General features: G+C 38.5%; 1 protein-coding gene across 1 annotated transcript in view; it reads left to right on the top strand.

Moving 5' to 3' along the window:
- LOC106930199 (phospholipid-transporting ATPase ABCA1) overlaps positions 1-15,527 on the top strand; it is a 192,148-nt gene that overhangs the window by 102,858 nt on the left and 73,763 nt on the right. The window contains exons 32-33 of the mRNA XM_088016037.1: positions 10,279-10,373; positions 11,421-11,526. Coding sequence (XP_087872163.1) covers positions 10,279-10,373; positions 11,421-11,526 — 201 coding nt within the window. The remainder of the gene's footprint in view (positions 1-10,278; positions 10,374-11,420; positions 11,527-15,527) is intronic.

Raw genomic sequence — 15,527 nt, 5'->3', positions numbered from 1 at the left:
ATAAGTGGCACAGAGCGACGAGGGAATGCAAGGGTCTAAATATAAGAAACGACAAATAAATCAGTGACAGTGCAGTACAATGAAAGTGCTTATCATTGAGGCATTTTTGCATGCTCTCCGAAAGTCCCAGTCAGCACCATTTTGATTCAAAGATGTAAAGGTACTTACCAACAGGAAATTTGCATCGCATTGCAAAATGGAAATCAGACTTCTGTGTTAGCTCTTTATTGTGGAACTTGCAGTCAAGCATGAAAGCGGGGACCAACTAAAAATATCATGAGATTCATTGTCGGCGACTCAGCTAGTTCTATATATTTACTAAAAAAATTAACATAAAAATTCACCCTAGCGGTGTCATATACATTAACAAGTACAGTAACTTTCAAAATATGCATTAGCTTTAAGATCTTTAAAATTGTCCCACATTAAGCCCACAAACTTTATTGTATCGCCTTGGTGTTTTATATGATATGAAGACAACAGTACATATTGGTAAAGTGGAAGCAAATCTGAAAAGTGTGGCATGGTATTTGACCCACTGACTGTTTCAAACAACCAATGACCTACAGAGAGTAATTCTTCAGATGTTCGGCAAATAAAGTTAATGAGCAAACAGACATCAGGGATAAAGTTATAGCATAAACTTCATGCTTTACACCAAATGCAGAGGACAATAAGCAATACACATCACTCTGAACTCATCTCTGTGGTTACATGTGGTGGTGACAGTCTCACAATGTGGGAATTATTTTTCTTCAAGGAAGAAAAGTATTGAATTAGAGACGTAATCAAACTTTTCTGATTTTCCTCTATAAAAAAAAATAAAGCCATGCATCATTTTCCTTCCGTCTCATAGATATGCACTGCATCGTGTTATTCAGTCATATAAAATCTCAATCAATTTCTCTTAAAAAATGTTTCTCTGACATCTAAGCGGTATAAACACTTTGACAATGCAGTCACAACTTTAAAAAAAAAAAAGTCTAGCACACCTGTTTGACTGAATGCATGGCCAGCCTAGACCTGGCTTTTTTTTTTTTTTTCTGCTCACGTCATACGTCCAGGGAACTTAGCAGGTTTCATCCCGCAGCAAGTCGATACCGATTCTTCATAGACCATTACTTCAACAACAGACATGGACAAAATGCAACCCGGGCAAATGCTTCACGGTCTGACCTGAAATGAAGTGATCCAAGCGGGGGATCGATGGGCAACTCTGGGACGCCGCGTCACTGCCAAGCTGCAGCCACCTGCTGGCTGAACTAATCGTGATGCGGAGAGCAAGTGGGATTTCATTTAGAGCTAAATGATTTGCACTGCTGTTGGCCATTGATGATGAGAAATCTAAAGTTTAGAGGGAGAGAGAGAGAGAAAGTAGATGGATTTTTCTTTGTAGGGTCGATCTGGTCTGTTTACGTTGGTTTTGTGGAATGTACCAGCATTGCAAGAGAACTGGATTTAAACATCTCATTGGTAACCGGAGTGAGCATTGCCTTTCTGTAATAATTTGACAATCATGCTGCAGGATAAGACGGTTTACTACTTTTTGCATATTGTTCTACACAACTGCTTGTAAAGCCTAACAGGCATCCTTATGATGCTGAAATACCACCTGTCAAGTTTTTTTTTTTTTTCTTGTTTTTTTCCCCCAATAACTTTTCACAAGCTTTAGAAAGATCTCTTAGGAAATAAGCTGTAGCCCACACAGTTTGGATTGTGTGCTGCTGGGCAGCCTTGGTATAACCGGATTTTAGAAGTGGGAAGGTGTTTCAGCAAATCCTGTTGCGCAAGGTAGGTGTGGAATTGAACGTTAAAAACTAGGAAAATGTTCCATTAAGTACGAGACAGTGGTGGTGTTTCCATATTTCTCAGATATTTTTGTTGTTTTTTTTTGTTGGGGGGGGGGATGGAGATATAATATTAAGTCTAAATGCCTTTTGATCAGGCATGACTCACCCACATTAGGTCACAGTTTGGTTTTCTCTTAAGCTTACAACCATATGGTTATATTAGATTAGACGTAACTCCTTTGTTATTTTTGTAGAACCAATTAAACGACTATCAACAGGACATTAGACGTGCAAGAAAAGAATAAAATACCTAGAGCAATAACACATGTAATACAATACTGTATAATATGCAGATGGTATGCAGAATAATGACTGTGGTTCACGGTAGATGCAACAGATGGGGGTGGGGGGCATCTTATGTTCATTTTGTGGTTTTCTTTTCCACCAAGTTTTCACTCTTCTGTGAAGAGCGTCATGATCAGAATGGCACAGCAGCCAGTCCAGACAACAATACAGTGAAATGTGCTGATGTAGAAATTTGTCTGAATCCTCGATGAGAGGTGAGCTGCTTTAAAAGTCTTTGAGGTATAGATGCTCATGCATCATTTTGACCAGATTGTTTTTGAGCTGCAACATATAAAATCAAAAGAGGTTATTTTAACCTCAACTCCTCAAACCTGACTTAAAAACCCCCCCGATGCATTAATGGTGTTTGCCTGGTAGGTAAACAAAACAGATAGGTTTTCATTAGTATATTCATGAAACGGATAATTTACATAGCACCAAATTAGACTTTAACACTGAAAAAAGATTAATAAGGGCTCATATTACAAACGACATATGCACGATTCCCGTGCTCCATATATTTATTTTTGCAAATTCATAATGAATAATACATAAAGCCTTTAACGCATCCCATCCTGGCGTAACGGATGAAGATAACTTTTTCACGTCGCTGTGTTAGATCTTTATTCATTTGAAGTTAATTATGTAGAAAGTTTGCTCTAGAACATGCAGATAAAGACGAGCACCACGTGAGTGTTATTCACGTGATTTTAAAATAGATATTTGGGTTGAGTTCAACTTACAAGTGAGTCGGCAGCAGCCTTTGGTGTTTTGAGTTTGGATATATAACTTCTAAGTTAAAGATTTACAAACAAACAAAAGCAAAAAAAAAAAAAAAAAACGTATAATATAATAACATATACTATACATGGTCAGTTAATTAAAAGTACATACGGTTTTGCACAATTTCATCTCGTAGTACAGAGATGAATGTTATTGTTGTGAGCCATACGACTGAGTATAAAATAAAATTATGATATATGCGAAAAATGCAGACACATTACATGAAATCAGTTCCATGGCATTTCACTCTGAATTAATTAGCTTTTTTTTGTCATGTTGCAAGGACAAATGAAAAAATAAAAAATAAAAAAAGACATTGTGAAAGACAAAAAAGTCAATACCTTCACAACAAGCAGGAAATCTATTAATATTCCCTCAAACTGTTCATTTCACTGCTTAGTTTCACCCAATCCCCTCTATAGCTTCCTTATATCACAATGAAGTACTGTAATGTGCTATTTCACATTTGGCATGGATTTCCAATCCTTTGTCGGAGCCACGTGAGACTAAAAATGGCCGACTTCTCCGTAACAAGACCATCCAGAGCGCTTTTAAAGGAGCAGCTGTCCAGGAATCATGTTAAAGGATGATTGTTGAGCCAGTCAAACAGGAGTAGTGCCCTTTCCGTAACCTTTTCCAGCTTCTGATGTGCAATCCTAGCACATGAGAGCTTTGTTGCCATCTCGTATCCTGCTGGGCCATCAAGGTCTTTCCCTCAAATCTTTTTTTCTTATTATTATCTTGATGTATTCTTCATTCTCTTTCTGCTTTTCAGCCGAGGGAGGAAAACATTTGATGCGTCTCTGCCCGAATTTCTCTCTCATTATTCAAATGCCTGCCTCTTTGTAACTTAACAGGAGTACTGCCATTTCCCAGCATGCAATTAGTGGAAGGCAGCTTCAGTAGTCAGCCCTAGTAAAAAGGCCATTTATCAAGGCCACAACGTTCGTCTTGTTACCTCCACTTGCACTGTTCCTTATTTATTCATGGCGACTTATTTCCTCGATTTGCGATCCTGTAAAAGAGAATTAAATCGTCTCGTTTTTTTCATGGAAACAACCTTGAGGACAGCGAATTACCATCACGCAGAAGGATTATTGCCAGTCATCACACACTGTGTGTGAAGGTGCTCGAAATGTCACTTTCTCTGCCCTCAATACATTCCTTTTGTAGAAAATGCAGTGCTTTACGTATTTGGCAGAGGTCAGATTTTGACACGCTGTGAGCCGGCAAGTTTCAAGGCTTGTATTTCGTCATCAGAAACTGGAAAAGATTTGTGATGGTATCTGATTTTTGGATGGTAGAGAGACCGCGATTCAGCATGATCTTATGATGAAATAGAGCTTTTTCTCTTAAGGCATTGATTCTAAGCTGTGGATAAAGCTGTGCTGCCAACTCTCCACAGTTAGATTTTTATTTCGTCTTTAACGAGCGTGATCTGTTGGGTCATATGCACAGTGTAACACACAACACCAGAATGCTCTGTCATGATGACTAACTGCTGCTTGATGAGTCATGACGAACACGGTGACAAATATACTTAATGTACAAGTTGTGCGTTATGGCTGAGTCATGATAGTTTTATTTATGATATACCAGATGATCTGGTTTTCTTTATTATTATTTCCAAGAGCCGTTGCAAGTTTAATGTCGGCAATATGCAAATATTGTCCCAAGAAATGCAAGGTTTCCATCACAACTAAACACTGTCGTGGTTTAACAGTTTCTAAAACCACTGTTATCAGGAGTACCTTAAATCCTAGTAGTTTTTTCTCTATGGCAGGAAATGAATGGAGAGGGAGAGACGTCGCTTCCTGCGTGTTGGGATTCACCCCCGGTTGCTATGACGTTGTCGTGTTGCTGTTGTTTTATCGCTCCCTGTGTGTCAAGCCCTTAACGAGGAGTGAACTCTTGCATCAGGCACTTGCCAGGCTCATGGTGTCGTACCACAGAGTGTAGCATAAAAAACCCCGCGAGGAAGAACAAGCCAGGCTGGTTTAAAAGCAGAACATGACAGCTGCAGCTTGGGAGCACTTTGAATTCAAGCTGAATGACTGCGGTGAACCGTTTAACCTGTGTGTCATGATATGTTGCATTTGTTGCGAAGCAGCGTCGACTGCAATACAACAAACGTGGATCTGCAACCAAGGCATAATCACGCCTTGCAGATTTCCAGCTTGGAAAAAAAAAAAAAAACAACCTAAAACCAATGGGCTCTCTCCGTCGTACCGGAAGTCGAGAATGAATTTCTTTTAATCGACAAACAAAATATGAAAAGGCCAAAATCAAAGTAGTGCACACTAAGTTTGCTTAATCGCTAAAGAGATTCTGCCCTTCAATTTCATTTACAAGCAAGCATTTCGACAAACGCTGCAAACTTTTGACGCCCCAGTACACAGTTGTAAGTTTGCACATTTTTTTTTTTTCCCACAAAATTCCTACCTGACATTAGTGCCTGATTTTCCTTGTCTGAGTCTAATGATGAGTATATTTTGAAGGGCGACTTTGTTTGCAGAGACTCCATAATCCATTTGTTTATTTGTTTCGCATTTGTAAAATGTTTTGCACTTTCCAGTGTTCAATTTTCTTTAGAAATGTGTTTATTGATCCTTGAGGGGCTGTGCTCGCATTATTACGCCTTTATCATTATTAATGGAGCGACATACTTTTTTGAGAAAGCGAACTAAGCTGGAGTGGTCTGAATTGCACCCTTATACTTCGCTCTGGCTTTTGGGTGCAATATGTTGAGCTTATATTCTGTATTCTGTATTACTCTTTAGCTGTTACAGTTCATTCAGTAACTGTCATGCTGCCATTGTCAAAATCCCAGGATGACTAAATGTATAAACACACCATATTGCACATGTATAAAGGTACTCAAAATACATAGGAAGGTGATAAACTGTATCACTGCACTGCAAATATGTACACCATAATCCACTGTCAAGGCTTCTAAATTAATTCAAGTCCATGGCAAAGACCACCCATGAAAGTAGAGCATATCATGAGGATGTACTTCCTTTGACCTGGAATACTCTCCCGTTGAATAAATCATGACAAAGTGCACCAGCTCCACACTAGGTCTTTTTTTCTTCTTTTTATCTTTTATCCTGCCAATCCTCAGACCATGCCCTTGAGAAACTACAGAAAATAAGAGAGAGGGGGGGGGGGAATACTGGATACTACACCGCAGGAGGTAGTGTGGAAACATTGTTTCCATGGTAATGACAAGCAACAGTAAGCCCGCTATCAGTTCTGATGTATTGACTCTCGTTCATCTGTGATATTTAACCTTCACAGACGAACAGGCAGCCATGCATGCGCTGGAATTGATAAAGGCGACATATTCCCTACATTACGATTGATGTCATTATCATTTAGAAGCTGGCAGAATACTCTGCTTGGCCTCCTCATCTGTCAGGCTGCTCAGGTCGGCCATGAACTTATAATTTTTTTTGAAGATAAAAGAGATGGGTCTGCATGGTGACTGGCACTGCTTTGGCAACAACAGTGCCAAAACAGAAGACTTGTAGTAGAATATTTGCAGTGTAAGGTTAAAAGTAATTGCAGCATCTCTTGCTGCTTTGAGGTCAGGTTGCAGGTATCAGGTCCTAAACATAGCAGTTAAATTCTGTTTTTTTTTGTGTGTGTGCTTTTTTTCACCTCTATAAAACTTGAGTTGGAAAATATACAGGAACCCTATGAGCCATAAACTTGTGATCTGGAGGAGTAAAGCATTTTTCTTATTTATTCCAAGACGTGACATAAGGGGTATTGATGAAAATCCATCACCCACATGTGCAAAGTCTCCAACAACGACATTGTTGTTTTTTTTAGAACTACATGTTTGTAATATAGTGTGTCCTTTGTCATTATGTGATAGCCACATCGGGCTAGGTTTTAAGTGATTATGGGGTTGTGATCGCAGACATTCAACAAATGACATATTGACATTCATGTCTAAGAAGTAACGCTATCCCAACATGCAGTAGTACGCAATACTTGCTATAAAAGTTTGAAGGGTTTTTTGCTTTTACCCAGGCTTCTCTCAGGCTTGTCAGCATCATTATTCTGTTCAGCACTTGTAAGACGGGGGACTCTACAGCTTTAAAAGTTTAATTTAAAAAAAAAGAGTTCACAAACACAGAATTCAATTTCAGCTTTACCTCAATGGGAGCGTGGCCATAACCAGCACCAAGAACACAACTCATTCACGCATCTCTGCAGTGCTTGACTATGCCAGCTCCTTCAACGGATTTGATTACTTCTTGGGTTTACATTTCCCTCACCCCGACTCGCTTCCTTGGCCGTCAAGCCGCACAGAGAACAGACGACTTAAACGGAAAGCTGAATACACAGAGCCTTGCTGATGGAAGCCCAGGTATTATCCTCACATAATGTTCCCCCTTTCAGTCTTTCTGATGGACGACGTGGACCAAGGCCAAAATAATTAGACCCACACAGTCTAAACTCATTGTACCCACAGTGGATCGTGGAAGCTCTTACTTTAGGTTTTTTTTTATGTTTGTGTCTCGGTACCGTGGCTTTCAGAAAGAGAAGCGTGTTTGTTCAGAGATAAGCCAAGGTTGTCGTGCCGTTCATCCACCTTATCTCTGATTCATAAGCCAGATGGGACTCTCTTCTTCCTCTCTTTTCTCTTCTTGTCTCTTCTTTGCCTTCTGATTTCAGTTATCCTCCTTGTTTTCTTCTTCACTTTTTTAAATTTGCGTTGCAGTTTTCTGCAGAACTGTGTTTTCATTTGAGTTTTGTTTTTTTGCCTTTTTCAGTCCAAATTTAATTTAGCCACCAATGTTTTTTTGAATAAAATTATAGTGCCTTGCAAAAGTAATCACAAGGAGAGTGGTGCATAGCATCCTATCTGAAACAGAAGCTTATTTAGCTGGCTTTAGCAGAGGTTACTCTGAGGCATTGATGCTTCTTTGGCGCAGTCAGAAGTTTTTTGGTGGTTTCGCTCATTAGAAATTCAGAAGACAGTTGGTTATGGTGCAAAAAACACATTCTTGTTAAAACATAAGAGTTTTCTTTCTTATATGTAGGTTCATAATGGTATTTGGTGGCCAGTAAGGACAGATCATCCTATATTTTCAAACCCGCATTGTTTTAAAAGAAGACACAGTTCCAAATCAAAATCAGGCTAGATAAGATTTATGTGATGGTCTATTTCAGAAACACTGGCATTATGAATGCATTCATTTCCAAGAGTTCACTTAGTTCTGAACTGTAAGAAAAAAAGTCATCACTTTAAAAACCAATTATTGATATGTACTGATCTTTTCTATGACATTTGAGTAAGCAGTTTTGTATAATAGCTTCTGAGTCATGTCTCCTTCATGGTTTTGAAGAACTCTGGCGCATAATCTATGTAATAAATATTTTTCTTTTTCAGTTCAGTCTATTGTCGTGAAGAAATCAGTGCAAAATGTGTGTTTATGTGTTGAAAAAGGTCCCATAATGCTACAAATACACTGAAGCTTTGTGGTTGTTTTGAGACGAGATGTGAAAGTTGAAGAGGTATAAACACTTTTTTCAAGGCGACGTAGCAATCTAGCTTTAATTGAAACGCAGTTCTATATGCCAAGTGAGAAAGATGAGTATACATCCAAGGCTAATTGGCACAGCAGTAACCGATTAAACAACATACTGTTTGAACGTAAAGCTCACTCATCAACCCCTTTTGTAACCTGGGGCATGTGGATAAATTGCGTCACAGTTGGGGGTCCAAACCCAACTTTATAAAGGACAACTCTGCTTAGTAATTAGCGTTACCTCTGCGAACAAGCTTTGCACTTGCATCTGTGGAGGCGGCGTTCATCCACTGAGCATCGCTCTGCACACGGTGCAGTTTATTCATAGCTCTGAATCGAACCCCTTCCTAATTGGATGTTTGAATGTGCCCATTCATCCACAGAGGGGCATCTAATTAAGGTCCTTTGACATTAGACACAGCTTTCTGAGTTTTTGGCAGGGGTCTCAATTTCAGCCAGGCTTCCCATAGTCAAGCTTAATCGACTATTATGATAAGAGTTGAGAGTGTGTTTCTCAGCAGTGTAAACACATGCCACCTGTTAAGTGTTCTTGCTTTTTACTGTTGTTGATTTTACAGAGGCCGGGTGAATCGTAATGCACAGGCGAGTGTTTATTTCAGCTCAGACATGTTTGATGAGCAGCCCTTCACAGGATGTGACAGCAGGTCTAAATACAAATGATTTAGGGTATGTTGTGCCAGAATTGACGAAAAATAAATATGTAAACCGATTCATAGTTCTGTTTTCAGACATTGTCCTCATTGTTCTAATCTGAAGTTTACATACATGCGCGTGCAAACGCATCGTCGCCATGAATAGCTGGTTAATTTGTTCTGACCTTTGCAACACACAAACATGTTTTGGATTTTTTTAAATCCACAAAGGGTACAAAAAAAAAATTACACATACACATAAGTTACAAGCAAAGTTTAACATTAACCTCCATTGTCTGAAAAGTTTTGGGTGTAATTTTTCTGTTGCAACACCCGGTTATGTCCAGGTTTCTATTGTCTGACCCAAACTATCACCTTTTTGTTGAAAAAAGTTGGTTAGCATGTTCAGGAACAAATGCCGGCTCAAATTTATCATGACCTGGAAGCTGCTGGAGCACGACTGTCGGCGTCACCAGCTTCTTGTGCACCAACGAAATAAATACGCTTCTGTTTTAAAATCAGAGCAGGGAGAAGAGGGTGGAAAATGACTAAGGAACCAAAAGATAAAATCAAAATAAGAAACAGCTGTAGCAGGATTCAAGACGGGAAACTGAGGGACGGAGATGAATGTACACAAGGGAGCTGAACTAAGACTCAAAGGACTACAAACCAAAAGCAAAAAAAGATGCCTCGTAGGAATGTACAAAATCAATTCAAAAGTAAAGATAACGCCCAAAAAAAATTAAATACAGGAATAAAACTAAGAAAGTAATCACAACAGAATGAACTAGAATGGCAAAACCCAAATGATGATGATAAAAACTGAACATGGTAAGATGTTTTTAACAATAATAATCCCAGTAATGATAAACACAAACACCTGTGGATTGTGACATGCTCTCTGAGAAGCCTGCATAAGATGACGAAAACTCTGCAGAGAGCATATTTTAGGTGATTCTTCTGAGGCAGCTGTAGGAAGCAGCTGTTTTTACTGCAAATACACATTGATCAAAAACACAGCTTGGCTGAATACGAGTAAAGCTGATGAAAAAGGGGTACCATGATGTTCCCTAATAACCAGATGTTCTTTTGAAAGCATTCGTAGAAAGAAAAAGGGTCTAAAATTGTTGCTTACAGTTGTTGGCTTGCTGTCTTTGACAGAGAGTACAAAACACAACAGAAACTCTGCTGGATTTAACTGGACGGAACATGACAGATTTCTTGATCAAGACTTTTGAGGACTCCGGAAAAAAAAGGTAACACATATTTATTTTATACTCTAGTAGCACCACTTTTTTTTTTTTTCTCCCACAAACCCAGCCAAATTCCTGCATGCTGTCATTTCTCGTCTTCATGGATTTTGCAGCTGAAATGTTTTGACAAATCCTTGTGGGCCACTCTTTGATTTACTTTCCTTAACCTGTCACTCTGCTGTATGGAAACAGTTTCTGCCAACTGTCAGTGATGGAAGTGAAAGGAATTAGCTTGACGTTTGTTTAATCGTGACTCCAAAGCTGTCCGCGTTTCTAGTAGTTCCTTTGCATTCTGTGTACCCTCCACGAGTATCGCCACCTCTCATAAGGATGTTTAAAAAACCTTAAATAAATCCATATTTTATATGTGTATATATTAATATATATTACACTTACAGAACCTCCACCATGGTCTGATGATTGTCATATTGTCTGTCTATGTAATGGCTTGACTCGGGAAGAATAATCACTTTGTTGGTGATATGGTTCCAGCTTTTTTTTTTTTATGGCCCCATGTCGATGTGCCGTTTGGAGAGGCGCTTAACCAAGTGCAAAATAAGGCAACATCTATTGTTGGTGTGTTTATCAGGCACATCACAGTACCCTCACATTGTTTACATTGACAAATAAAGTCACATCAGGGGGACAGTGACAGATGACCATAAAGGTGTCAGATAGAGGTGATTTCGAGTGATCGAATTGTAAAACGCTGCCTCGACCTGTTCTTGTTGCAGATGGATCTAACCTCAGTTTCTTGCATTAATGTCTTTTTTTTTGTCTTTTTTGGTGGGGGCAAAATTCTGTGTCAATAAATTGTGCATATTTGTCCAAACAATACAAACTCCACTGCTGAGTTTGTGTGTACCTTTTTTAATGGAGGTGGACAAAATTGTTTTGTGATGGGGAATTTCATGACGTAAAGACAAAATTTTCACCAATGCAGACGGTTGGCACGCCTGGTGTTGCTGTTGTGAATATATATCCCTTCTTCTCCAAATGAATCAGTCTTCACTTGTTTTTTTTTGTGTGTTTTTTTTCCTCTGATTGCAGGTATGGAGGCATTTCTGTGGGAGCAGTCAACTCACAAGTTCGTCTGACCGAGGCAGAGGTCGAGGATGTCTTCAGGGATTTGAAAAATCTTTTTAACTCATCTCAGGTACGTCATAAATGATTGCACCAGATTGGCTTACACAGTTGGTTTCTTTGTATCTACGCCTCATGGTTCTGAAACAGCACCGCAGTTCTGGAAAGCCAACAGTTTTTTCGTGGAGACTGGATTCTCTTTTGTAAAGGCTTATTTACAAAAAAACAAGAGCAGACTGCTTAAGTCATCTCTTTAAAAAAAAAAAAGTCTTATCAATCTTTAATATCTCACCACATGTGTGTGTTGTCTGGATGTTTGCAGCTTGTTACAAGAACATTTTTTTTATTATTTTGACAGCTGAAGAAAACATATGAACACTGCATCTGAAAATAACTAGAAATGTTTGTGTTTGATCATTCTCAGAACAGTATTGGTTGGGAAACTAAAACAATTTGTTGTTCTTATAAGTATTTAGAACAAAAAAACAAAACAACTAAATAGTTTGAAAACTGGCCATCATGAGTAGATGCAACCATTAGCACTGTTCTTACGTCAGGTTAAATTGCCTCTTCATACCCCCAGGTCTTTGCCCAACCTTCGCTGTCTTGCAAAACTATTCATGCCCCTTTTGCTGTTTTTATATTTTCTGTAACCGAAGAGCGACGGAGCTAAATACAGTGCACGACTTTGAAAGAGCTGAGACTGGATCTAGCCCAGATGCAATTTTGTGACGCATTATTCCCATACAAGAATAAAATAAAATTTAATAATGCAAAAAAAGACGTGCATAATTATGTGATTTTACAAACAAAAAATTGATGCGCCTTTCAAATTGTTGATACACAATTCGATTTTTTTGGCGTTGTAAATCACTGTTTAGATTTGTAGTCTAGACTGTCGTGTTTTGTCTTTTCGACAACTTCATTAAACGATTGCTCAGACGTATTTTGTTAAATAGATTAGCCTGTCACAAAGTTACAAAAAGAATATGAAAAGAATAAATAAATGAAATCATATTAAGTTTTATTTATTGAAGCAATAAATAAAGAGACAAGTTTCGATTCAGGACTCGGCTTTTAAATGAGTTCTTATAGGCGCAGCGACGTCTCAGCATTGACATCAAGGCTGCAGCTCTCACACTTAAACATTGCTTTCTTTATTTAGTTTTTTCCTTTTTTTTTTGCCTGTGTTGTGTTGACGGTGGCTCTTAATTTTTGTAGTGTGTAGACCTTGATGAGTTGCAGAACAATTAGAAGGAATAATAAAAAAGAGGGGCAAAGACCAACACTCCTCACATCTGTCTTTGAGTGTCCATGGCAACAGACCACAGCTGTGTGGTACTTTAAATAGACCAAGAAGTTAAGAAGCTTCATGTTTAAAACAATTCATGCTCAAAATCCTTTAAGGTCTTTAACTCGCACATGGTTTTTATGTCGTTTGTATTTATAATCTTAAACTCAGTCAGTTTAGCTCATGTGAATAGTTTTATAGTCAAGCTAAAGTATTTATGGCCTCGGGGGCAGTTTTTCTAGAACCCCATGCCAAGCCCAGTTGTCTCCCTCTTTTTTTTTTTTTTTTAATTTTCTCTCTTTGTTCGTCTCCCGCAAATAAACTCATTAACATTTCAAATTTGTGGACATTCTAACTACTCTAAGATCAGCAGGCTGCTTTGGCTTCGGGCAACCCCAGCATCATCCTCGCCCGTGTTTACCCCCCTGCGTCTCCGGGATCTCGATGCTAATGTGACTTTAATTTGAGCAGCAGAAATGATGTAGTCCTTAATGGCTGGGCATTAACTGTCCTAGTATTGCTGTCCTTGATGTAAAAAAGAAAACAAAACAAAAAAACATGTAACACTGTCCTTGGGAAATGTCTGGCTTTCTGCTGCTTCTTGGCAGGTTTGCAATGTGAAACGGTAACTGGAAGTAGCACTTTTTTTTTTTTTTTTTGTACTTTGTCAGTTCCGACTGGGAAGTGGGCATTTAAATTTTGGCTTAATTGCATTTTCTGTATCCAGCAGGTAGAAATGGAATTATGTGCAGCGGGATGCATTGGGAACAGTAAGAAACAGAAACCCTAAGTGCTGAAAATTTCATAATTAGGCCAAGAAGGAAAAAAAAAGCACACACACAGTAGTTGGATGATGTGAGAGTGCGACTGTTTCCTGAAATGCTCCTGTTAACCGTTGAAGGAAGTTTTCCTCACTGAATCTGTTCATTTAATAATCTTTGACTCCTTTCTACCTGTGTTTATATCTGCTTATTTATATATCTGCTTACTGTAGCTTTATTTCTGTATATAGGAGGAAATAATAGATGACCAGGTGGTTTTAAATGCTACTTGGGGGCCTTGTAAATACTTAATTAATGCAATAGAAGTAATCCTAAATACGTACCACAAAAATTGCTTCAAATTAATTTACCCATTTCCTAAATCATACTCAATTTTTCTCTTTGCGTGTTTTCATTTGGCTTTTTTGTGCTCTGTTTTCATCCACTCAAACCAATTTCGCATGAGCGTAGTTGATTCATTTTTAATCAGTTAACTATTTTGCACTTAATAATTGTAACCTTCTAAAACCTCAATTTAATGTGAAAGTCTCTTGAACACCCAAATAAGAATTTTCTGTTAGGACACACATTTCTTTTCTGTTTTTGTGTTAAAATTTCAGATTTTGATTTGATTTTTGACTTTATGACACAATTCGGATTTTGTACATTAATTTTTGCTGTATTATATGAGATTAAATCTTCACCTGCCGCCTCAACTATTTTAAATCTATCAGAATGCAAAACGTATGAATATTATTTGTGGGAAAACTATACAACATCTTGTAACGGGGAGGATATAGACGCAAAAACGCGACACATACACTGCCAGCTTTGACATGCTTATGATGCCAAAGCTGGCATAACGTCACAACACTTTTGACATTATGCCATAACGTCAAAACACTTTTAGCAGGTTTCACTACATGTTTTCCAAAAACTCTCAAATCAGAAATGCATCTGTCCACACAAAACATGTCGCATATTTTGTATTTGCATCTCATTTTCACATGGAAAGACAACTTTTGGTGGAAATAAGCAAGATTAGTGATTTTTAAGTAATTCGGAAAACAAAGATTGTGTTGTGAAGTGGACATGTTGAATTATACCTTAGCAATCAGTGTGGTTAGGTGTGCTAAAACAATAATCTGTGTGAATTTTTAATCTGACTTTTACAAATTCACCAGGTTTTGTGGTAGACAGATATTATAGAAAGAAAAAAAAAACATTAAAAAGTGTAATTTTACCCCAATAAACCTTCCTCCCAGAGATTAAATAGAAAATACTTTCCTATTAAATTGCCTCTTTGTTCTTCTGCACCCTTCATCTGTAAAGACCACATTGATACTGAAGAGAGCAAATTTTCAGTTTTCTTCACACAGTAACAGAATCCACACTAAAGGGTGTTGCTGTTATCTTAACCTAGTAGTCTTTAGTTTGTTCCTGACTGGAAAAGGGTCTGATATGGGTTTTAAAAATTATGTACATTGGTGTTTGATGGCAAGTGACACTGTACATTCTCAAACAACTTTACTTTCTACATCAGAAATATTCAGCTTGAACCCTAGACATGAACGGACAATTTGGACCAGGTGTTTTCAACTTCAGTCCTCGTTGAGCCACTGTCACAACGGGCTTTTGGTTACCAATATGTGGAATGAGAATGTATGAAAAAATTTGAACGCCATTTGCTGAGTAAGGGGACAACTGCAACGTAAACACACACACACACGAAAACTGCCAAACAGGCAATTTGACCAGTGAAACGGTCAAAAAGACTTCCCTCGCACACTTCAGCGGTGTGTCGTGAACCCCGGCACTGACTGGGGTCTCCGGGCCAAACTAGCCTTGTCATTGTTGTTGAGCAGGAAGGAGTTTGTCGAGGATTAGACTCAGGCAGCTGCTGGCCCACTTCTCATCTTGTTTCAGTTGCCGCTAATCCTCGGGAATTCTCCCAACTGGAGCCTCTTCTTTCCTGCTTGGCACGATTCATCCCAGAGTGGAGAGAAAAAGCGAAACACACAC

Source organism: Poecilia mexicana, unplaced genomic scaffold, assembly GCF_051168715.1.
Source record: "Poecilia mexicana isolate PSO_F unplaced genomic scaffold, ASM5116871v1 scaffold_18, whole genome shotgun sequence".
NCBI classification, from domain to species: Eukaryota; Metazoa; Chordata; class Actinopteri; order Cyprinodontiformes; family Poeciliidae; genus Poecilia; species Poecilia mexicana.
The sequence above is the reverse complement of the archived record's forward strand: the minus strand, read 5'-3'. Positions and strand labels throughout refer to the sequence as shown.